Source organism: Danio rerio, chromosome 13, assembly GCF_052040795.2.
Source record: "Danio rerio strain M-AB ecotype USA chromosome 13, GRCz13ab, whole genome shotgun sequence".
Classification (NCBI taxonomy): domain Eukaryota; kingdom Metazoa; phylum Chordata; class Actinopteri; order Cypriniformes; family Danionidae; genus Danio; species Danio rerio.
This window is the reverse complement of record NC_141033.1, coordinates 53,340,596-53,363,238: the sequence shown is the minus strand read 5'-3', so window position 1 is coordinate 53,363,238 and position 22,643 is coordinate 53,340,596. Positions and strand designations below refer to the sequence as shown.

The window sequence follows — 22,643 nt, the reverse complement described above, 5'->3', positions numbered from 1 at the left end:
TCCAAATGGATGCTGCACACTAGTGGTGGTGTGGAGAGACCCCCCTCATGATTGTGAAGCGCTTTGGGTGTATGGCCATACACAATAAATGCGCAATATAAATACACATTACATTACGTAATTCAGCCAGTTTTTCAAAGCAACATCAGATTGGATCAATCTGATCCGCATATGAACTCTTCAGGATCACCAAACCTGGATAACCAGTGCTCAAACAGGATGGGGAAATCACAATGTAGAACTTTATAACAAGTTTAAAATATAGACGTATTGAATTTAATAAAAAGACTTAGGGCCCTATTATACACCCGGTGCAATGTGGCGCAAGACGCGGCGCAATACTCTTTTGCTACTTTTAGCTCGGCGCAAGGGTCATTTTGAGGTGTTGCGCCACGCTGTTTAAATAGCAAATGCATTTGCGCTCATATCTGCGCCCATAGGCGTTCTGCTCTAAAAAAGCAGGCGTGTTTTGGCGCGTTGCTATTTTGAGAAACTGTAAATAGTCTGATCTTTAGACCAGAACAAAGTCGGTCTATTGTCTGGCGCAAAGTGCGCCTGGCTTACACACTACACACAAGATGCAATACGCAAATATCTTTACACTTGAAAAAGATATAATATCTTAAGGATATATATATATACATATATATTTATATAAAGGGCGTGTATATATGTGTGTAGTATGTAATGATTAATAATAACAAAGTGTGGTCAAAAACCTGAGTTATATCCTAAAACACATGCTGTGCCTTATATTGTCTAAAACCTGACAAGTGGGCAAATCTAAGCTTGTTTTTAATAAAACAAATATAAATATGGATATAATAAATAATACTGCTAACAATAATAACATTATACAAAAGCAAATTGAATGAACTGAAAAAGCCTCCCGAGATGAAGAAAGTATGAAGGCAGTGGTTTTTAAATTCATGAAGGCTAGAAATTAATATGTTTCGTAATATTTTAATCCTTTATATTTATATCCTCTATATATCCTTAATATACTATATCTTTTTCATATTTAAAGATATTTGCGTATTGCATCTTGTGTGTAGTGTGTAAGCCGGCGCACTTTGCGCCAGACAATAGACCGACTTTCAGGGCCGGCCCAAGCCTTCAGGGAGCCCTAAGCAGGATTTTATTTGGGGCCCCCTTGGTGCAAACAATATGAAAAATTATCGTCAATCCTTGATAATTCGCACACTATAAATTTAAAACACACATTATCGATTTTATTCGCTGTAGCTGTGTTGCTTACATCAAAAAATATATGTTTTAAGACAATTCTAAATATTAATCTGCAGAAACAACTTCCTATTGATCCAACTTTTTATGACTACTTGCCACAAATCTAAATAATTAGACACAAAACATTAATATGGGCTGGCAGAAACAAAAGCAGCTGGAAGTAGCCAATAACATACTTATTTTTATTATTATTCAGGCACAAGACGCTGCCAAACAGTCAAACATAGTGACAATAAAGATACATTTTTTTTAATTGGATATAAATGTTAACACTGAAAAAAATCATATTGTATTTTGTAGTTCAAATAACTTAAAACATCTATTTAAATTAAAATCAAACTAAATCAGGAAGCATTTTCTAGACATACTCGCATATCAGTCAAATTAGTAAACGTACAAATTTTTTTCAGTTTTCAGAAATAATTCTAAATTAAGTGAATTTTTTTAAAACAAATTAATCTGCCAATGAGATCAGTAAAATAATCTTATTTAAAACCTAAAGCAATATTTTTTATTTACCCTAATTGGCAGATTATTGAGCTTTTTTTAATGAAAAGTTAACAATTTTGACGAAAAATCTGTCTAGAAAATGTTTATTGGTTTAAGAATTTTTAGATATTTGGACTAAAAATCACACAAAAACCATAAGAAAGAAAATCATTTTTGCAGTGTATTTACCAACTGTCAATTGTATAAATCAGAAGCATATTTTTTATTACCAAGTTCATGAAAAAGCATTTTGCTGCTGTTCCGGGCACTACCTCTTCAATCACGGTATCAATGATTCTGCGATATGTTGATAGATCACAAGAAAACCAGCCACAATATATCACAATTTTGGTAAATGAAGGGGGAAAATGCATCAAAAATTTATGATGAATTTCTTTTATAAACACGCATTTATAGAATTGCAACAATGTAAAACAAGTGCACATCTGTCAAACAAGCTTCAAAATGCTGATGTGCAGAGAGCAGTTTATGACTGAAGAGAGCACATCTCTATCACAGCAGCAGAATCTCAATTTAGTGCAATGTGCATTTAAGAAAAAAACTGCCAAAATATTAATTTATTTTTTTCTAATTTTCTGTAAAATTAAAGCACTTATTACAACTTGACCAACTAATTTTATGTAAACATGGAAACATTTTATGCTTAGCCCTGGTTTATTTTTAATAAAAAATATGTATTCCTACTATTTTTTTCAACTGATCAGAATGCTCTGAGAGGTGAGCACAGAGTCCTCTGAGCACGTATGTTGTCAGCAGTGGAGAACATTAGTTAGTTATTTACTCATCTATTTAAGTTTTTTAATTCCCCTAATATTTTTTGCCAAAATACCATCTACAAGACTTTGACAAGGTCTGGAAGAGTCAAATAAACGCAAGGCCTTTCTAACTATATGTTTATGTCCTATTGATATCTTTAAATATTTTGGCGGAGTTAAAAAGTTTGAGCACATAAGAAGTTGCTCCGGCCGCGGGCACGCGCGAGCGATATAGTGAAGTGAAAGCGCGTCTGTTAGAAAGAAACTACTGGCAAATTCAGGGGAGCTGGATGTCTGAAACACACAAATACATTGGCCCAGCTTGGTCAGAAGAAAGTGTCTGAATGCCTGAGATTTTCACCATTGCAATGGCTCATCTCAGTGGTTTACATGACGCTGGTGTATGTCTAATGATCCGCCATTACGGGAAGCGCCACCTGGTGGCGGCTAGGTGTACTGTAGCTAAAGCGGTTATCTGCTGCAGTCGGTGTTGAAAACTCATTAATTAAATCAGATCTTTTATAAATTTAGGTAAATATGTTGGCTGTATCGAGTATGTATCGCGGTCAGAAATAACACTATAAATGGGCATATATTTTGTCCCACCACTTATCCACAGCTCAAAAAACTAAAACGAAAGTCACACAATAATTTCAAGCACTCTTGGGGGCCCCCTGGTGGCCACGGGGCCCTAAGCAGCCGCTTAGTTCGCTTATGCCTTGGGCCGGCTCTGCCGACTTTGTTCTGGTCTAAAGAACAGACTATTTACAGTTTCTCAAAATAGCAACGCGCCAAAACACGTCTGCTTTTTTAGAGCAGAACGCCTATGGGCGCACATTTGAGCGCAAATGCATTTGCTATTTAAACAGCGTGGCGCAACACCTCAAAATGACCCTTGCGCCGAGCTAAAAGTAGTAAAAGACTATTGTGCCGCGCCTTGCGCCACATTGCGCCAGGTGTATGATAGGGCCTCAGGCTTTTTGTCATCAATATATAATATATATTTATATAAAAATTTCACATGTCAAACGGTAGGGTTGTTACACACGCATTTCAAAATAAAAGTCCAGCATAAGCAAATTAAGTAAAAAGTTTAAGCTTTGTTTTTTTTTTTTTTATCACACACTAAAAATGTTTCCGCGACCCAGTTGAGAAACACTGCTGTAGACTATCAAAAAAAAATTGCTGAAGGGGGCTAATAATTTTGACCTTAAAATGGCTTTAAAAAAATAATAACTGCTTTTATTCTAGTCGAAATAAAGCAAACAAGACTTTCTCCAGAAGAAAAAATATTATCAAGCATACTGTGAAAATTTCCTTGCTCTGTTAAACATCATTTGGGAAATATTTAAAAAAGAAAAAAAATTCAATGCAGGGCTAATAATTCTGACTTCAAATGTATATATTTGGAAGAAAGAAATATAGGAGAATTATAAGAAAATAATGAAATGAGATGATAGCTGACATGCATACACAACTTACCATTAGTGATGCTTTCTTCATGCTTGCTTTTGACTGGTTGTGGACAAGAATGACACACAAACTGCTCAATTTCCTGCATAGAGAGTTTGCATTTGGTACAGTAGAATTGGCCATCGAGGGAGTGATGTGTTTGAATATGTTTGATTAGTTGAGGCAATGTTTGCTGAACGTCATCTTCACAACTATCACAAGTAAACAAACAGTCCTTGTGTTTCATTCGGTGTTTCTGAAGCGTAATAAACACTGATGTGGAGAAATCACACATGCTGCATGGAAACATCGGTGGGTTTCCTTCGCCTCCATGGATGACCTTAAAGTGCGTGATTAATTCTCCAGGTTTAAAGGAGATGCCGTCGTTGCATGTGGAGCAGGTGAAAGTGTTCAGCGCTCGTTTCTTGGACTCCCCTGTTGCTTTCTCTTCACATGTAGTAACATTGTTCTCCTCCTTCACAGTGTTTTGATCAGAAAAGGAGGTTTTCCTGAGACGCAGGCGTTTGTGCCAAATGCCCGTTTCCTCCTTTTCAACCTGAGTGTGAGGGTTGGCATTGACCCCATTCATGTTGGCTATACAGACCCCTATAAAAGACATGAACAACTTTAAAGGGGAGCTATTATGCAAAAATCACTTCTATAAGGGGCTTAAACACAGTTGTGTCTCAGCAGTGTGTGAATATATCATGCCTCTAATGTCAGGGTACTGCCACTCTAGTCTTGTGATTTCTTTGGTGGCAGAGTCCGGACACAAGCTCGGTCTTGTCCTGTGTGTCTCTGTGCACGCTCGCTGTCGTGGGTGTATGCAGAGAGTGCACGCTCCCGCTTGATGCGGCCGCACGGGCTATGCATGCCTTGGACGCGCGCGCTCTTGTACTCGTGCTTGTGTTTTGTTCTGTCGGCATTGTGCTGTTTCCTTCTCAGCGTCTTCGTCTAGTTGGTTTCAGTTTTGGTTGACGCTGAGATGAAACATGCGCGTTGCATATGTGTGAGCGCACGGTAAGGTGTTCATCTATCGTGTGCTCGTGTCCTGCGTCTATTTGTGTTGTCCAAGCACGTGGCTCTGTGTTGACACTGTGGCCGCGTGCTTCAGTCTTGTCCTGTTATTGTGATCGCGGAGGTAATGAGTTCTCTCATTGGCTGCATGTTCTAGTCTTGTCTAATGTGTGCGCATGGCTTGTGTTGTCTCTGTGTCATGTGCTCTTCCGTCTATTGTCTCGTCCCACCCTCCTTGTTAACCCATTATTAACTAATTATGTTCATCTGTTTGTGTGTTAATTTACTACAGATTATAATCCCCACATGTCTGCTGTCCTGTGCCAGTTTGTCATTGTATGTCACCGTTTCTCTCCTTGTCTTGTCGTGTGTTCCAGCCCTGATCCCTACCAGCCTGCCCAGTCAAGTTTGTTTGTTTGTTTAGCTAGTGTTTTCTCCCTTAGGGTAGTTTATTTTGCTGTTTATTTTATTTTTACCATTAATTAATAACCGGGCGAAGCAGTGGCGCAGTAGGTAGTGCTGTCGCCCCACAGCAAGAAGGTCGCTGGTTCGAACCTCGGCTCAGTTGCCGTTTCTGTGTGGAGTTTGCATGTTCTCCCTGCGCTTGCGTGGGTTTTCTCCGGGTGCTCCGGGTTTCCCCCACAGTCCAAAGACATGCGGTACAGGTGAATTGGGTAGGCTAAATTATCCGTAGTGTGTGTGTGTGAATGTGTGTGTGGATGTTTCCCAGGGATGGGTTGCTGCTGGGAGGGCATCCGCTGCATAAAAAAAACTTGCTGGATAGGTTGGCGGTTCATTCCGCTGTGGCGACCCCGGATTAATAAAGGGATTAAGCCGACAAGAAAATTAATGAATGAATAATTAATACCCATTTCTTTCCAATTGAGTCCTCGCTCCTTTTTCCCCAACCACCGATCGTGACATCTAATGGTAAACATTTATTTATTTTTTTTCTATAATCAGACTTAATAAAAATCAGTCTGCATAATCACTTTGATTAACATTCTTCCTTTGTACGAGTAATGAGAGGGGGAAAACTCCGCCCACAAGTGCCCACCTCTCCCTCATTAGCATAAACAGCCCTGAGTAAGAAGCAGCCGTCCTTTAGCCATTAGAGTTTTCACCTGCTGAATGTAACGTCAGTGAAATGTATCGTATTAGAGGGGTGGTCTCAAACTTAATTCCTGGAGAGCCACAGCTCTGCTTAGTTTAGCTCCAACTCACACCTGCTTAATAGTGTCTAGTATTCTTTAAGACCTTGATTAGTTGAATCAGCTGTGTTTGATTATGGTTGGAGCAAAACTGTGCAGAGCTGCGGCATTACAGGTATCACGTTTGAAACCTATGCATTAGAGGCTAGTTATATTCACACATTGTTGCCACACAGCTGTGTTTAAACCCTAGACATAACACTGTAATATTTATCACAACTGAAATTAGGGGTGTCAAAATTAATTGTTTCTTCGGTGCACCGCGATGCAGACGCGAACAATTCGGTATCGGTTCAGTAATAATCAGAACCGGTTATTATATACTGACGCCATTTATCTCATATGCGCTCTGTCGCATATGTGTTGTAGTTGAGTGTTGTATTTACAACACTCAGGAGCCAAGTTCAGCCAACTACTTAAAAACGCAGAAACTGAGCACAATTTCACTGCGTGTGTATTTTCTGGACAGTCTTTCACTGACACTTACAGCAGGAGCCCCTATTTCTCTGCGATTGAGGGAATGAAAGTAAACTCTCTCTCTCACTGTGGCCCATTTCACCTGCTGACGTGACTTTTCCTCCCCTCTCTTTTCCTCTCGGCTGTTACAACGATACTTCTTGATATAGGTCTGCAGGCTGTACCTGTGCATTGTCACGGGACCCGACCAGATTTCATGCGGCGTGGGAAAAAAATTCTGAATAAAGCGCGGGAGCGGTCGGTAACTCTGGTGTAATTTTAACAGAGTGGGCGATCTTACAATATCGTTCCCGGGCGGGCGAGGGCACGTGCGTGTATGTGTGTGAATTAGAGACAGCCTGATGCTGTGTGTCTATGTGTGTGTGTGTGTTTACGCAGAAAGCTTGTTATAGCCTCCCCCCAAAATATAACACTGTGTATGGAAAGCATGGTCAATGCACCGTGATATCGAATTGAACCGAATCGATGGCATGATAATCGTAATCGAACCATGAGACCAGTATTGGTTCACACCTCGAATTGAAATCATAATAAGAAATGTTTACAGCCTTTCAGACAGATTGTAAACAGAACTTGCGATATTATAATCAGTAATGCCGTTTACTTTCAGAGAGTTCATTCACAAAACTGATCATAAAAATTGTAACATAATTGATTGTATTTGTATATTTAATTGTAATATATAATTAATATATAATTAATTATCAATGCGATTATATTTTCATGAAACTTTCAAGCTCATACTCATACAGAAAAAGTGTAATATCACAATAATCAATGTAATTTTCACCACGGTTTATAATCATGATGCTGATAGGTGACGAATCTGCAATACACATACAGAGAAATGCACTTGTTTATTACATTTACTTGTTATTTTAACCTGTTTAATCCCATTTTTCCCTCTTAATTTAAGAATAGTGTAAGGCTCAGTGGTATCACACTGTTGCCTCACAGCAAGAAGGTAGCTGGTTCAAATCCTGACTGAGCCAGTTGGCGTTTCTGTGTGGAGCTTGCATGTTCTCCCCAACCCAAGCTCATTCTGAATAGGTAGTCACGTTTCTGGAGACAGCGGAATACGTCCAGGCAGGTACGTACGGCCGCGTAAATTTTTTTTAAGCAAACGCTGGGGGGCGGTGTGACGCTGTTCCCTATCGTGCTTGCCAGCCTGCCGGCCGACCGCTTACCTCCTTGTGGAGGGCTTCCCTGCTGCAACCCGTTTGTCCACTCAGCTCACCGTGTACGTCGGCAGGCTCGAGATGCAGAGAGGAGTCGACCACGGCGACCGGTTTCGAGTCCGGGGAAGAGCGGTTCCAGCAAACAGGTAAGACAAAAACAGAATCCCAAAAATTAAGTGAACGAGTTTCGTAACAGGGTGAGAACGTGGTGAAATCCGAAAACGCGGTAGAAAAAAATAAATCAGGGCTTTTCTTTTTTTGGACGGCTTTTTGTAAACTGTTGCTCGGGTTTAGGGAAGCGAGCGGGCCGGCGGGTCGATCAGTAAAATTGGTTGGGTTCAGGGAAGGAGGAGGGCGGGTTGGCCGATTGCGCAGTCAATCATCCAGTCAGTCAGACAGCGGCCTCTGGTGGGTTCACGCGAGAACAGCGCGGACGCGAACCACACTCGCGAGAGGCGTCTGAGATGCAAAAACGAAAAAGCGCACAACAGCGGCCTCTCGCGGATTCGCAAAAACCAAAACTGCAGCCGTGCGTACCCGCCAGGACGTATTCTGCGGTCTCAAGAAATGTCCGCGGGACTACGTTTCCACAAAGAGCCTGGGTTGGTTCTCCCCATTTTGGGATGGGTTTCCTCTGGGTGCTCTGGTTTCACCCACAGTCCAAACACATGAGCTATAGGGGAATTGAACTAAATTGCCTGTAGTGTGTGTGTGTGTGTGTGTGTGTGTGCGTGTGTGTGTGTGTGTGTGTGTGTGTGTGTGTGTGAATGAGTGTGTATGGATGTTTTCCAGTACTGGGTTGCAGCTGCAAAGGCATTTGCTGAGCAAAACATATGCTTCATAAGTTGTCGGTTCATTCCACTGTGGCGACCCCTGATTAATGAAGGGACTAAGCTGAAGGAAAATGAATGAATGAATTTAAGAATATGCCTTTTACTCCTTACACCTACATAATATCCTACACACTTCCCACAAATTACGTATGTTGGTTAAATTAGCTTTAAACCTGCTTGCAATGGTGAACACACGTCAATAAATACAGTAAATATAGGAAACAGTCAGAAATGCGCTGGAACTCAACTGATTTCCATTGAAAACTATTTTAATTCAAACAGTTACAATGTGAGCATTGACAACTTTACATCTCTTTAGATGTGTGAGCATCAGATCATGTGACGATGAAACATTCATTCATTTACCTTCGGCTTAGTCCTATATTAATTAATGGTCACCACAGCGGAAAGAACCGGCAACTATTTCAGCATATGTTTTATGCAGAGGATGCCCTTCCAGCTGCAATCCAGTTTAACACCCATACATTCTTGCATTCACACACACACAAACACACACACTCACTCACTCACTCACTCGCTCACTCACTCGCTCACTCACTCGCTCACTCACTCGCTCACTCACTCGCTCACTCACTCGCTCGCTCGCTCACTCACTCACTCACTCACTCACTCACTCACTCACTCACTCACTCACTCGCTCACTCGCTCACTCACTCGTTCGCTCACTCACTCGCTCGCTCACTCTCTCACTCGCTCACTCGCTCACTACTCACTCGCTCACTCACTCGCTGGCTCACTCGCTCGCTACTCACTCACTCACTCACTCGCTCACTACTCACTCGCTCACTCACTCACTCACTCACTCACTCGCTCACTACTCACTCGCTCACTCACTCACTCGCTCACTCACTCGCTCGCTCGCTCTCTCACTCGCTCACTCGCTCACTACTCACTTGCTCACTCACTCGATCGCTCACTCGCTCGCTCACTCACTCACTCACTCACTCGCTCACTACTCACTCACTCACTCGCTCACTACTCACTCGCTCACTCACTCACTCACTCGCTCGCTCGCTCACTCGCTCACTCACTCACTCACTCACTCGCTCGCTCACTCGCTCGCTCGCTCACTCACTCACTCACTCACTCGCTCACTACTCACTCACTCACTCGCTCACTACTCACTCGCTCACTCACTCACTCACTCGCTCGCTCACTCGCTCACTCGCTCACTCACTCACTCACTCGCTACTCACTCGCTCACTCGCTCACTCACTCACTCACTCACTCGCTCGCTCACTCACTCACTCACTCACTCACTCGCTCGCTCGCTCGCTCGCTCACTCACTCACTCACTCACTCACTACTCACTCACTCGCTCGCTCACTCGCTCACTCGCTCACTCACTCGCTCACTCGCTCGCTCTCTCACTCACTCACTCGCTCACTCACTCACTCACTCACTACTCACTCACTCGCTCGCTCACTCGCTCACTCGCTCTCTCACTCACTCACTCGCTCACTCACTCACTCACTCACTCGCTCGCTCGCTCGCTCGCTCACTCACTCACTCACTCACTCCTCACTCACTTGCTCGCTCACTCGCTCACTCACTCACTCACTCACTCACTCACTCGCTCACTACTCACTCACTCACTCGCTCACTCACTCACTCGCTCACTCACTCACTCACTCGCTCGCTCACTCGCTCACTACTCACTCGCTCACTCGCTCACTCACTCGCTCGCTCACTCGCTCACTCGCTCACTCACTCACTCGCTCACTCACTACTCACTCGCTCACTCGCTCACTCACTCACTCACTCACTCACTCGCTCACTCACTCACTCACTCACTCACTCACTCACTCGCTCGCTCGCTCACTCACTCACTACTCACTCACTCGCTCGCTCACTCACTCGCTCACTACTCACTCGCTCTCTCACTCACTCACTCGCTCACTCACTCGCTCACTCACTCACTCGCTCGCTCGCTCGCTCGCTCACTCACTCACTCACTCACTCACTCCTCACTCACTCGCTCGCTCACTCGCTCACTCACTCGCTCACTACTCACTCGCTCTCTCACTCACTCGCTCTCTCACTCACTCGCTCGCTCTCTCACTCACTCGCTCACTCACTCACTCGCTCGCTCTCTCACTCACTCACTCGCTCACTACTCACTCACTACTCACTCACTCGCTCACTACTCACTCACTCACTCACTCACTCGCTCACTACTCACTCGCTCACTCACTCACTCGCTCACTACTCACTCGCTCACTACTCACTCGCTCACTCACTCACTCGCTCACTCACTCACTCGCTCACTCACTCACTCACTCGCTCACTCACTCACTACTCACTCGCTCGCTCACTCGCTCACTCACTCACTCGCTCACTCGCTCGCTCACTCACTCGCTCACTCACTCACTCACTCACTCACTCACTCACTCACTCACTCAATCATAAACTACGGCCAATTTAGTTCATCATTTCCCCTATAGCGCATGTGTTTGGACTGTGAGGGAAACCGGAGCACCCAAAGGAAACCCACAACACAGGGAGAACTTGCAAACTCCACACAGAAATCGAACCAGTGACCTTCTTGCTGTGAGGCCACAGTGATAACCACTGAGCCACCATGCCCAAAGCCAAAAAAACACTATTACAGCTTCCAGAAACAAAACGCAAGACATGATTACAGTTGTGACCACTGGGATTAAATGGGTTGAGTAATTGATATAACGCACGCCTTTCCTGCAGATAATGTCTAACAGTCATTCAACTGAGCCACAAAAATCATAATACTGTTGCATAAGCAGTGACTGCACAACATGTTCTCCCACATCACAAAATAATACAGTACTTTATAGTACATACTGCAGTGTTTTTGAACTATAGAGCTTTTTCATGGCTGCTGCATGGAGGGCGCCATAGCGACCAGCGTCTTCAGGTAGAATGCTAAAAACTTCCGTTTACAGCGTGTACAACTGGTAATTTACGCTCCGAAAATGGGTTTCAATAACGTTTTTAATGGATAACAGAGTGTTTTTGTGACACACAACTTAGAAATGTGTCTGTTAAAGCTGTTATAATCTGTCACGTGTGGTTCAAGCGCGTCAGAAATACGAGAAAAACGTTCTCCTAGTTCACGTGTCTGCCATCAGAAATACAGTGTGTGTGTGCGTTCCCGGCCTGTCAGCTGTTAGCTCAGCGGCTCTTTAACACACACACACACACACACACACTAGGGTTGTAACAATATACCGGTATGACGGTCTACCACGATTTGAACGTGCACGATTATCATACCATGAACAATTGCATATCAACGGTTTTAACCCTTAAAGACCGAGACAGCTGCCCGCGGCTAAAAATAAGTATTGCTCTTAAATGTTTAATAACTTTTGATCCGCTGATCCGATTCCGAAAGAAGAGAATCTCAGCTTTCCAGTGCTGTATCACATAACATTCGCGGACTTTCAGAGGCTCCGGAATCAGTGCGGTTACGTCATCAAAATTTGACAACGCTGATTTGACAAAGAAACGCTCGTCACTGTGTCTACGGACAAACCAGACACGATACATTGATGCATTGTCCCTCCTCCATGCCCAGATTGGTTCAAACTCGCTATATCACAACCAATAAGCATAGGTTTCGCTTTTGTTTGTGGACCAACACTGAGCTTTTTGAACAACACGGAATGAGAGAAAGGCATACATTTATGCGCGGCTAAATAAAACGCAAAAAAAAAAGTTTTGCATGAAATAATTCTCATACTAAATACTTTTGCATGCACAGCAGCACAGAAACATGACAAAACAGTGACACAGCAAAGACGAACTGCTGCTCTTGCTGTTTTCAAAAGACGCAAATGAAGGTGCAGCTGTTTGTCTGCATTGCAGACAACCATATCCAAATCCATATCCACTGACAACCATATCCATGCTGGCACATAAAACCTAAGGATGTTCCATATTGAATCTAGTTTCGTTATGTAACTATTTATAGTATAGTAAATATTTATATCTATTTTTTACTGAGGATTTGCACCATGTTTATTTGGACTTTGACACATTATTTATTATTTTCTTATTTTTTTATTTGTTCATTGTACAAGTGGACACATTCTCTCACCTCAGCGGTCAAGATTAAGTCCTGAAAATCTCAACATGCTTACATTTCTTCATCACAACCTAGACTGAAAAAAACAACGCTTTAAATACATGTTTACAGCCATAAACTTGGTATTGCACTTTTGGTCTCCCATTTATCCTGCTTATAAGGAAGGACAGTTTAAGTTTATTTTTGTCTAATCTTAAAAGACCTTGCTTGTTTATTCCTTATAATTTAATTTATTAAAATGGGAAATTTTTCAGTTTATTTTTATAAAAGACTTCTATAGTTCTATTAAAATGGTTCTTTCAAAAGTTTGTTGAAATAAAACCTTTGTTCAGTCAGAAAACGTGTTCTTATTCTTTTCAGGGTCTTTGCTATGAGAATTACTATTTAATACCGTATACCACGAAACCGTCAAACCGTGGTATTGTTTTAGACGATTATCATACCGTAAAAAATTCATACCGTTACAACCCTAACACACACACACACACACACAGAGAGAGAGAGAGAGAGAGAGAGAGAGAGAAAGGTTTGAAAGTCGTGCAATTTACAAAAATGAGCAATAAAAGTCTGTTATTGATGCTCTGCTGCTGATTTGCTGTTCATTCTAATCGCGAGCCGTTTGTGTTTTATTTCGTGTGTTGTTTTCACCACGGTTTGTGTTTTTCTGTCATTTGGAAATGACACTAGCCTATATTTTCACTTTGTCACAGTTATTAAATCAGTGTGTCAGTGGCACAGTACAGGCTACGTGTGTGTGTCAAACATTTTGGTGAACTACATGTGTTTGGGCTGGTTATATATCTGAAATAAAGAGAAAATGTTGACTTTAGCGATGACGAGGCTTCATTTAAACTGCAGAAGATGCCGTCTGACAACGAGGGGAAAACGCCTCACAGCAGCTGTTTTACATCCTATTAGATCACATTTCTGTAAATGATCAGTCCAGGAGATGCTGCTGATGGACAACAGTGTTAGTTCAAAGAGGATAAAAGCAGGTAAAATAGATTAAAACTATCGTTTCAAAGCTGTCTAAATGTGACTGATTACACGCATCAGCTGCCGACCCGAAGTTCTTCGCATTCTCCTTGCGCATACACGCAAAGCATTATGGGTAATTTTGCGTTCCAAGAAAAAGGTCTATACTATAGTAAAGTACCTGAAATAATCTGTGGTGATTCTATAGTTACTATAACACAACAGCTAATATAAGGTAATCAACAGATTCATAGGGGGGAAAATAATACAACAATACCCCTGTTTACTGTAGTAAAAACTAAAATATACTATAGTGTTTATTAGGGATGTAACGATATTGTAAATACCGCAATAGCAATTTCTTTCAATATTACCGTGGTTGTGACTCAATAAATCATAGGTCTTTTGGTGAGAAGTTTGCTCAGGTGAATGGAGCGAATGGGAGGTAGCAGAAACTACAATTCCCATCAGCCCAGGCGTGGCCATCATCCTCTGCGGTCTGTTGTCGCTACAGATCCAGTAATGCGGAAATGGAGTGTGCTGCTAGTAGCGGCAAAGAAAAAGAGCTAAAAATGGTCGAACCTAAAGCGGGTTTTAAATCAGATGTGTGGAAGCATTTCAGTTTCTCTCTGAAAAGAAACACGAAAGTAGGGCTGTGCAATTAATGGAAAATCCGATTTCGATTTTGGCTTCAAACGATTATGAAAAAGCATTAATCGAGATAAACGATTATTGCATCATATACCGCCCCCTTTCCAGCTGTTGCTCCTAAAAGCGCGAAAGACTGCGTGCTTATGTGTGTGCGCCACGCGCACGCAGCCAGAAGCATGCGGCCAGTCAGCATTCGGTCTCATACGCACACTGAAGCTGGAATTATACTTGCGCCTGGCGCCGCATTGCGCACCTCGCGAAACGGATGAGGCGCAGACATCTTAAGTCATCTTAGCGTGAGCGCTTTAATGGTCAAAGAGGTGTCAAAACGCAATGTTTAGTGATTATTCATAATAACCCTCATTTGTGTAATAAACAAACGAGTTACGAGTTGAGGATCAAAAGACACGTGAAAGAGAAACCATTAAAGAGACAGTGCGCAATGTTGTTTTTATTATTAATCAAACAAAACGTGAAAATCCCTCTCTGCTCTTGACTGAAGGATTTTTGTAGCTTAAGTTTTATTCTTACAGTGAAGATGCTTAAAGCACAGTTTGTTTCATATTTTTATTCTATTGTATTTATTTTTCCTTAGCAGGGAGGAAAATAACTGTATGTATACATTGAAGTCAGAATTATTTGCCCTCCTGAATATAAGCAACCCTTTTCTTGCCCAATTTCTGTTCAATGGAAAGAAGATTTTTTTACTTATTTCTGAACACAATAGTTTTGATATCTCATTTCTAATGACTGATTTCTTTTATCTTTGATATGATGACAGCACATAATAATTTCCTAGATATTTTTCTAAATACAAGCATTTAGATTAAAGTGACATTCAAAGGCTAGTCTAGAGTATCTAGGCAAGTCATTGTATAACAGTAGTTTCTTCTGCAGACAATCAAAAATATATTGCTTAAGGGGGCTAATAATATTGACCTTAAAATGGGTTTCAAAATATTTAAACCTGCTTTTATTCTAGCTAAAATAAAACAAATAAGCCTTGAAGAAAAAATATTATAGGAAATACTGTTAAAATTCCTTGCTCAGTTTAACATCATTTGGGAAATATTTATTAAAAAAAAAAAAAAAACATATTCTCAGGAGCACTAATAATTTTGACTTCAACAGTAATCGTTTTAAATAATCGTGATTACAATTATGACCAAAATAATCGTGATTATGATTTTTTCCAAAATCGAGCAGCCCTACAAGAAAGAAGAAAAGGTGACAGAAAAAAGGGTGTGCAGGCACTGCCAGACTGCTGAAATACAAGTCGGGGAATACGACTAACATGATGGGGATTCCTTTAGTCAAGGGGACAGCAGAACACAGCACACTGCTCACATTGATGGAGACATTGACTTGTACCACCAAGAGACCTCTACCTCACTCATGGCTTGTCCTTTCGAGTGGTGTTTTTTTTTTATATGGTTTAATATTTTTTGTTATTAAAATTGAATAATTTAAGTTCCTGTTTGAAAGTTTACAGATAGATCATTTGTATGTCATTGATCTGTTCAGTGTTAAGGTAACCTGAACATTCTGGCACTTTTTTTGAGTCTCTTCAATAGTTTTGTTTTTCCTTTAAATGATTCAATAAATACCGTACCGTGCCATTCATACCGAGGTATTACCGTATCGTGAAATTTTAATACCGTTACATTCCTAGTGTTTATTAGTTAATCAGTCCACTATGGTTAATATACTACAGTGTGATGGAGCTTTCATTGACAGAGTTGTAAATACCATAACATTTACAGTATATTAAATTACAGTATAATAAATGTTTCAAAAACGCTATAATATTTACTATGAATTACTATAAAATTTTGTATTATTTGCTAACTGTTTGCTAACTAAAACTTCTCTAAGTTACAATAAATCAACGTCTTAATTACAATTATACACACACACATACATATACATATACATATATATATACATACACACACACACACACACATATATATATATATATATATATATATATATATATATATATATATATATATACACACACACACACACACACACACATACATACACACACATACACACACACACACACACATACATACACATATATACACACACACACACACACACACACACACACACACACACACACACACACACACACATATATATATATATTAGGGATGTAACGGTATCAGAATTTCACGGTACGGTAATACCTCGGTATGAATGGCACGGTACGGTATTTATTGAATTATTTAGAGAGAAAAAAAAATAATGAAGAAACTCTAAGTAAGTGCCAGAAGTGTTTATTAAACAGTTTACCAGAACACTGAACATATCAATGGCATAAAAATTAGCCATCTTTCTGTAAACTTTCATACAGGAACTTCAAGTTTTCAATTTAAATAACAAAAAATTCTTAAACCCCAAAAAAATGTAAAGTTTCAATTTAGTATTCTTAAACTAAAAAAAAATAGCAGCATATTAATTGCAGCTGGACCATGTGCTGAATGAGTATTTGAAAACACTCACCTCATTTAGTCACGCACTCACTTATTCAGACAGAGACAGGTTTATTTTAAGGAAAATTAGCATATCAACATTATCTGGCAAAAGCTGGGCTCTTTGGGCATTTACAATGTCCCCAGCAACAGAAAAAACCCTCTCACTTGGGACTGAGGTTGCTGGGACAGATAGATAGGACATGGCCAAGGTTGACAGCAGTGGGTAACGTTGTGCGTTTTCTTTCCACCACTTGAGAGGACAAACCGTGAGAGAGATAGAGGTCTCTTTGCGATACATCTCAATGTCTGCATCAATCTGAGCAGTGTGCGGTGTTCTGCAGTCCCTATGACTAAAAGAATCACCAAAAAGATCTTCAAGAGCAGTCTTTTTGGATGGAGGAGAAACACCTCCCACAGCATGTGCTTTTTGTGGCAGGTAAGTTTTTAACTGCCCAGCCACATCTTTATGGCTGCCTGATGCTGCACCTTCCTCTTCTCTGGGGTTCTGCAGAAGCAAGCAGAGTTTAAAAAAATGTAAATGTTAGACACGCAAACATAATTATTAAATATTGGGAACTCTTAAAAAAAAAAAGTCACACACACAAAGTATTTTCAAACAAATACCTGGTTCTGCATCTGTGCTGCTTTTAACTTGAGCCTGATGAAAATGTCATCCCTTTCGCTGTTATTCAGATGGGGTAGTGCCCGGAACCGGGGGTCCAACGCACTGCTCTCATACAGAAACTCTGCTTGCTCCCCTTGGTAACGGTCTGCCAAATCATTCAGTATTGCTGCCTTCATTTGAGAGACGGTGTTTGAGTCTGCATTGCATGGTGCCATGCTCGCTTGTATCATGTGTTTAAGAGGCATGATAAGAGAGACTGTTGGTCGAGACTCATCACACAGCACAGTGGTTGCTTTTTTCAAGGGTGTGAGAAGTTTAACTATGTCCTCAGCATCTGCGATGTCAGCTGGATCTACAGTGTCTATTTCACGTGCATTGTGTCTAACTTCAGAACTTAGTAGGGCTGCAGCAATTGCCTGTTGTTGCTCCAGGTAGCGCTCAATCATGTCAAGTGAGCTGTTCCACCTAGTTACTACATCCATTATCAGTTTATGTACTGGCAGGTTTAACATTTGCTGCTTGGAGGTCAGCACAGCTGTTGCAGTTGAACTGCGGTGAAAAAACGCTGCTACACGCCTCACTCTGCCAAGCAGACGACTGACACGGTTTACCTTCAAACCTGCCTGGGATGCAAGGTTTAAGGTGTGAGCAAAACACTTTACATGTGGGGACAGACCAGCCTCTTTCACTGCCACACCCATGTTTCTTGCATTGTCAGTAACCACAGCGATGCCCTGGTGATTGTTGTTGTAAATCATGTCAAGCTCCCACTCTGAAACAGCAGCTTTTAACACCTCGCCTATGTTGTGTCCAGTGTGTGACTCAAAGAGTACACGTGTCTGTAGGACAAAAGCTTTTATCTCCCATTCACTTGTCATAGCATGTGCTGTGATGGTAACATAGCTCTGAGTGGCTCGTGAAGTCCACCCGTCTGTTGTGATTGAAATGCACTCTGCTTGTTTGAGGCTCTGTGCAACTTTCTCCCTTGTCTCTTTGTAAAGAGCTGGTAAAACAGTTTGACTAAAGTGTGGCCGCGATGGGATTTTATACTTTGGCTCCAGCATGTTTACTAGCCTCTTAAAACCTTCATTGTCCACTACCGAAAAGGGCCGTAGGTCTTTGGCTATATATTCACCAATGCATCTCGTGATTCTTTGTGCTCTCACACTGTTTTGAGGGAGAGAGGCTGTAAACACTTCTTTTATAGTCTTTTGACCCGGCTTGATTTTGCTCCCCATATCTTCACGTACCTTTTCGGGGTGATGATTAAACAAATGGCTCCTCATGTTACTCGTATTCCCCAACTTGTATTTTATCACAGTCTGGCAGTGCCTGCATATCGTTTTTTCTTTGTCAGTCACATTTTCTCCTTTCTCGTTTCTCTTCAGAGAGAAACCAAAATGCTTCCACACATCAGATTTAAAACACGCTTTTCTTTCAACCATTTTCAGCTCTCCTTCGCCGCTACTTCCAGCACCCTCCATTTCCGCATTACTGTAGTGACAACAGACCGCAAAGGATGTTGGGCACGCATGGGCTGATGGGAACTGTAGTTCCAGCTGGCCCGTACGCTCCATTCGCCTGAGAATTTTTCTCAACAGATCTTAAGTTTTACCGAGTCATCCGACCACGGTAATATCGGAAAAAAATTTTATTGCGGTACGACGGTATTTACAATACCGTTACATCCCTAATATATATATATATATATATATATATATATACATACATACATACATACACACACACACACACACACACACACACACACACACACACACACACACACACACACACACACACACACACACACACACACACACACACACATATATATATATATATATATGCATATACATTTATATTAGACAACTAAATCTGTCCTACAATGACTTTATTACAGTTAACAATGACTGAATATTTGGAGTACTTGAACAAGATATAGTCATGTCCAATAATTATCAAGACGCTTATGCCTTCGCGTGTCTTAAGGCTCGGAGAAGAATATTGCTTGATTGGAAATCAAGTAAATCACCTTTAGTTTCACTCTGGTTTAGTGATATGATGCTGTTTTTAAGATTGGAGAAAATTAAATACTCTCTTAGAGGATTCACTAAATCTTTTTATACAGTATGCAATCCAATGATCTCATACTTTAAAAAGGCCAAACACTTCCCCAAAACTAAAATTAATAGACTATCCTTATAAGGATAATGCAATCAATCTCGATGGGCAAACATTACTGTTTAATACTTGCTCATTGTACTATAAAAACTCTGTTACTATGTAAATATTTAATTTAGTATTAATTAATTAATTAATTTTTGTTATTTTTATTATTATTATTATTATTGTTATTATTGTTATTATTATTATTATTATATCTTTTTATATATATTATAATTTTTTTATTATTTGTCCATTTATTAATTTTTTTTTCTCTTTTTGAAGGGGAGGTTGTTTATGGGGGGGGGTTGAATGTATCAAAAAAAAAAAAAAAAGTCTTGTCAAACCCTTGTATGTAATAATTCACCTTGTTTTTCTTTCAATAAAAAAAAAAATAAATAAATAAAAAAACAATGACTAAATAATACACGTGTGCTATTCAGTACTGTGGAATTGCCATGATTTGTTTAACACTAAATCATGATACAAAACTGTTTTCACTAATATATATATATATATATATATATATATATATATATATATATATATATATATATATATATATATATATAATTTTTCTTTATTTCACAGTTTATTTACCCATTTTAAAGCTAGTTCTTAGTATATGTAGTATGTATAACTATTAAATGACTACTTTATAGATTAATAGCAGCAAGCAATATCTGCTTATTTTTATTGTCTTTATTCACAGTTTATTTAAGATTAATTCTTACATGTAGTATGTCTGTAATTATACCACTACGATTATTAGTAGAAAAAAATTATCATGTACCATGGTACTAAGATAGTATTCCTAAAAAACATGCAATCTTTATTATTCCACTGTTATTGTTTATAATATTATCTACTACAATATATTTGATTTATGTGGGACAACTGAACCTTTTCTACAATGTCTTTTTTACAATTCTCAATGACTGAATTATAAGCGTGTTGTGTGCTACTATAGTATTACCATGATTTTTAAACATGATGTTTGTACTAATATTTTTTTATTTTATTTCACAGTTTGTTTACCCATTTAAAGCTAGTTCTTAGTATATGTAGTATGTATCACTATTAAATGACTACTTTATAAATTAATAGTAGCAAGCAGTATCTGCACATGTACCATGGTAACACCATGGTATTCTTTAAAAAAAATAAAAAAGACAATTTGAATTATTCCACTGTTATTTTTTTATTATAATCTACTACAATATATATATATATATATATATATATATATATATATATATATATATATATATATATATATATATATATATATATATAATGTGGGACAACTGAACCTTTTCTACAATGTCTTTATTACAATTCCCTCTGATTGAAATATAAGTGTGTGCTGCTGTTAAGTATGGTATCACCATGATTTTTAAACACTGAATCCCACCACAAATTGATATGTTTACACTAATATCTTTGGTTTTTAATGTCTTTATTCAGTTTAATCACATATTTGGGGTTATTCTTCCTAATATCTGTAGTATGTACGTAACAATTAAATTACACCAATTAATAGTAGCAATCCACGTACCATGGTAATATCATGGCACTCTTTAAAATAAAAAGATGCCATCTTTATTATTCCACTGTTAATGTTTTAATAATAATCTACCTTTCTATTGGGTGAATCTGAAGTTTAAATCTAAAATATTCAATAAATGATGAATAAAAACAGACTATATGTTAGCTCCACAAAGTATAATAAGATAAACATCACTGTAGTGTTATGTAAGCATAGTTTTCCTATCTGATTAACCTAGCTTTCTGTTGGGTGGATCTTGTGCATTCTTATAAATAGCTCTAAAACATTCAATAAATGTAGAAGTTGCTGTTTAAAATTTTAAAAAATGCAATTTTTTAGCTTCAAGGTGCACACCCAAGTACAATGACAAAGACATTTGTGCTTTTTTGCAAGCATGGTTTAACTAAATGTATATTTATGGACACATATTGACTCAACAAGCTGACATTAATCAAGAGTAATAATAAAAGTAGCTGCGTTTTGCGCGGTGAGAAGTTCAAACGCGATCAGTTCGCACCTGTGCTTCAGCTGAACTCATCATGTCACAATGCAATGACCGTGTTATAAAGTTTTAAGTCCGACTCTATGCAACACAACATGAAATCCAACGCAAATCATGTTCGATAGAGTTCAACTTTACCTTAGCAAGCCTTAAATCCTGCGTAAAGTAAAGTTGAGCAACAAACATGAGTGCATTTTCGTGCCTTTACGCGCGTGCGAAATTACATCTCCTCAAGCTTTTAATCCCCTCCAAAAAGTCAAGGTTAACCCGATGCATGCGTGAAATCGCATTTAAATGCATGTAAAGTATCGAACTTACACTGCTTTTCCGCCTCCAGCAGTCCAGTCAGGATCAGTCAACAGTGTACGGCAGCCATGACAGTTCAATCCGGGGACAAAAAGAGCTCAAGTCCATGACAAAAGTGGATTACCTGCGTGCCACATCACACTTATATCTAATTGCATGCCCTAAATTGCATGCGTTTCGTTTCTGTTGGCGCTCAGAGGCATGCTTATTTGATCGTGCATGGAGTTGCATGCTGTTTCATTCATGCGGCTGTAGATTTGATGCTTTGTGCATGACAGAGAAGTGGAGATAGCATGTGCTTCCTCTTTTTACACGCTGCATTGTTTATAACGGCCATATAGAGGCTGTTAATGCGTCACTCTGCGCTGTTTATTACACGCGCTTTAACATGCATGCATACGAGAGTGTGGGAGAAAAGAAATGCATGCATGTTGATTATAAACCTTTGGTGTTTGTTTGCTTGTTTGTTTGTTTGCTTATTTTTATTTATTTATTTATTTATTATTAAAATGTGTGCGAGAAAATATCATACAAGCACATTAATAGTAAACTTTAGCCATTTAATTGTTTGTTTTTGTTTATATATTTAAACTTTATTTACTTATTTATTTATTT

General features: G+C 39.5%; 2 protein-coding genes across 16 annotated transcripts in view; both read right to left on the bottom strand.

Moving 5' to 3' along the window:
* znf518a (zinc finger protein 518A) overlaps positions 1–22,145 on the bottom strand; it is a 33,255-nt gene extending 11,110 nt beyond the window's left edge. For 11 of the 15 annotated variants that reach the window (XR_015506438.1, XR_015506440.1, XR_015506433.1 and 8 more), the window contains exons 1-2: positions 22,041–22,145; positions 3,996–4,571 (exon numbers count right to left, since the gene is read on the bottom strand). Coding sequence is in view for 2 of the 15 variants with exons in the window: in XM_087279823.1 (XP_087135949.1) it covers positions 3,996–4,554 (559 nt within the window). In the remaining 13 variants the exon portion in view is untranslated. Of the gene's footprint in view, positions 1–3,995; positions 4,585–22,040 lie in introns of those variants that run through there. The other 4 variants (XR_015506430.1, XR_015506429.1, XR_015506431.1 and 1 more) reach the window with 1 other exon arrangement.
* Positions 16,668–19,035, bottom strand: LOC147841228 (E3 SUMO-protein ligase ZBED1-like). The gene is made up of 2 exons (XM_087279834.1): positions 17,505–19,035; positions 16,668–17,385 (listed from the first exon to the last, which is right to left on the bottom strand). Exons 1-2 carry the CDS (start codon positions 18,987–18,989, stop codon positions 16,930–16,932), a joined length of 1,941 nt encoding a protein of 646 aa, XP_087135960.1. The 5' UTR covers positions 18,990–19,035; the 3' UTR covers positions 16,668–16,929.
* Positions 22,146–22,643: the final 498 nt, after the last annotated feature.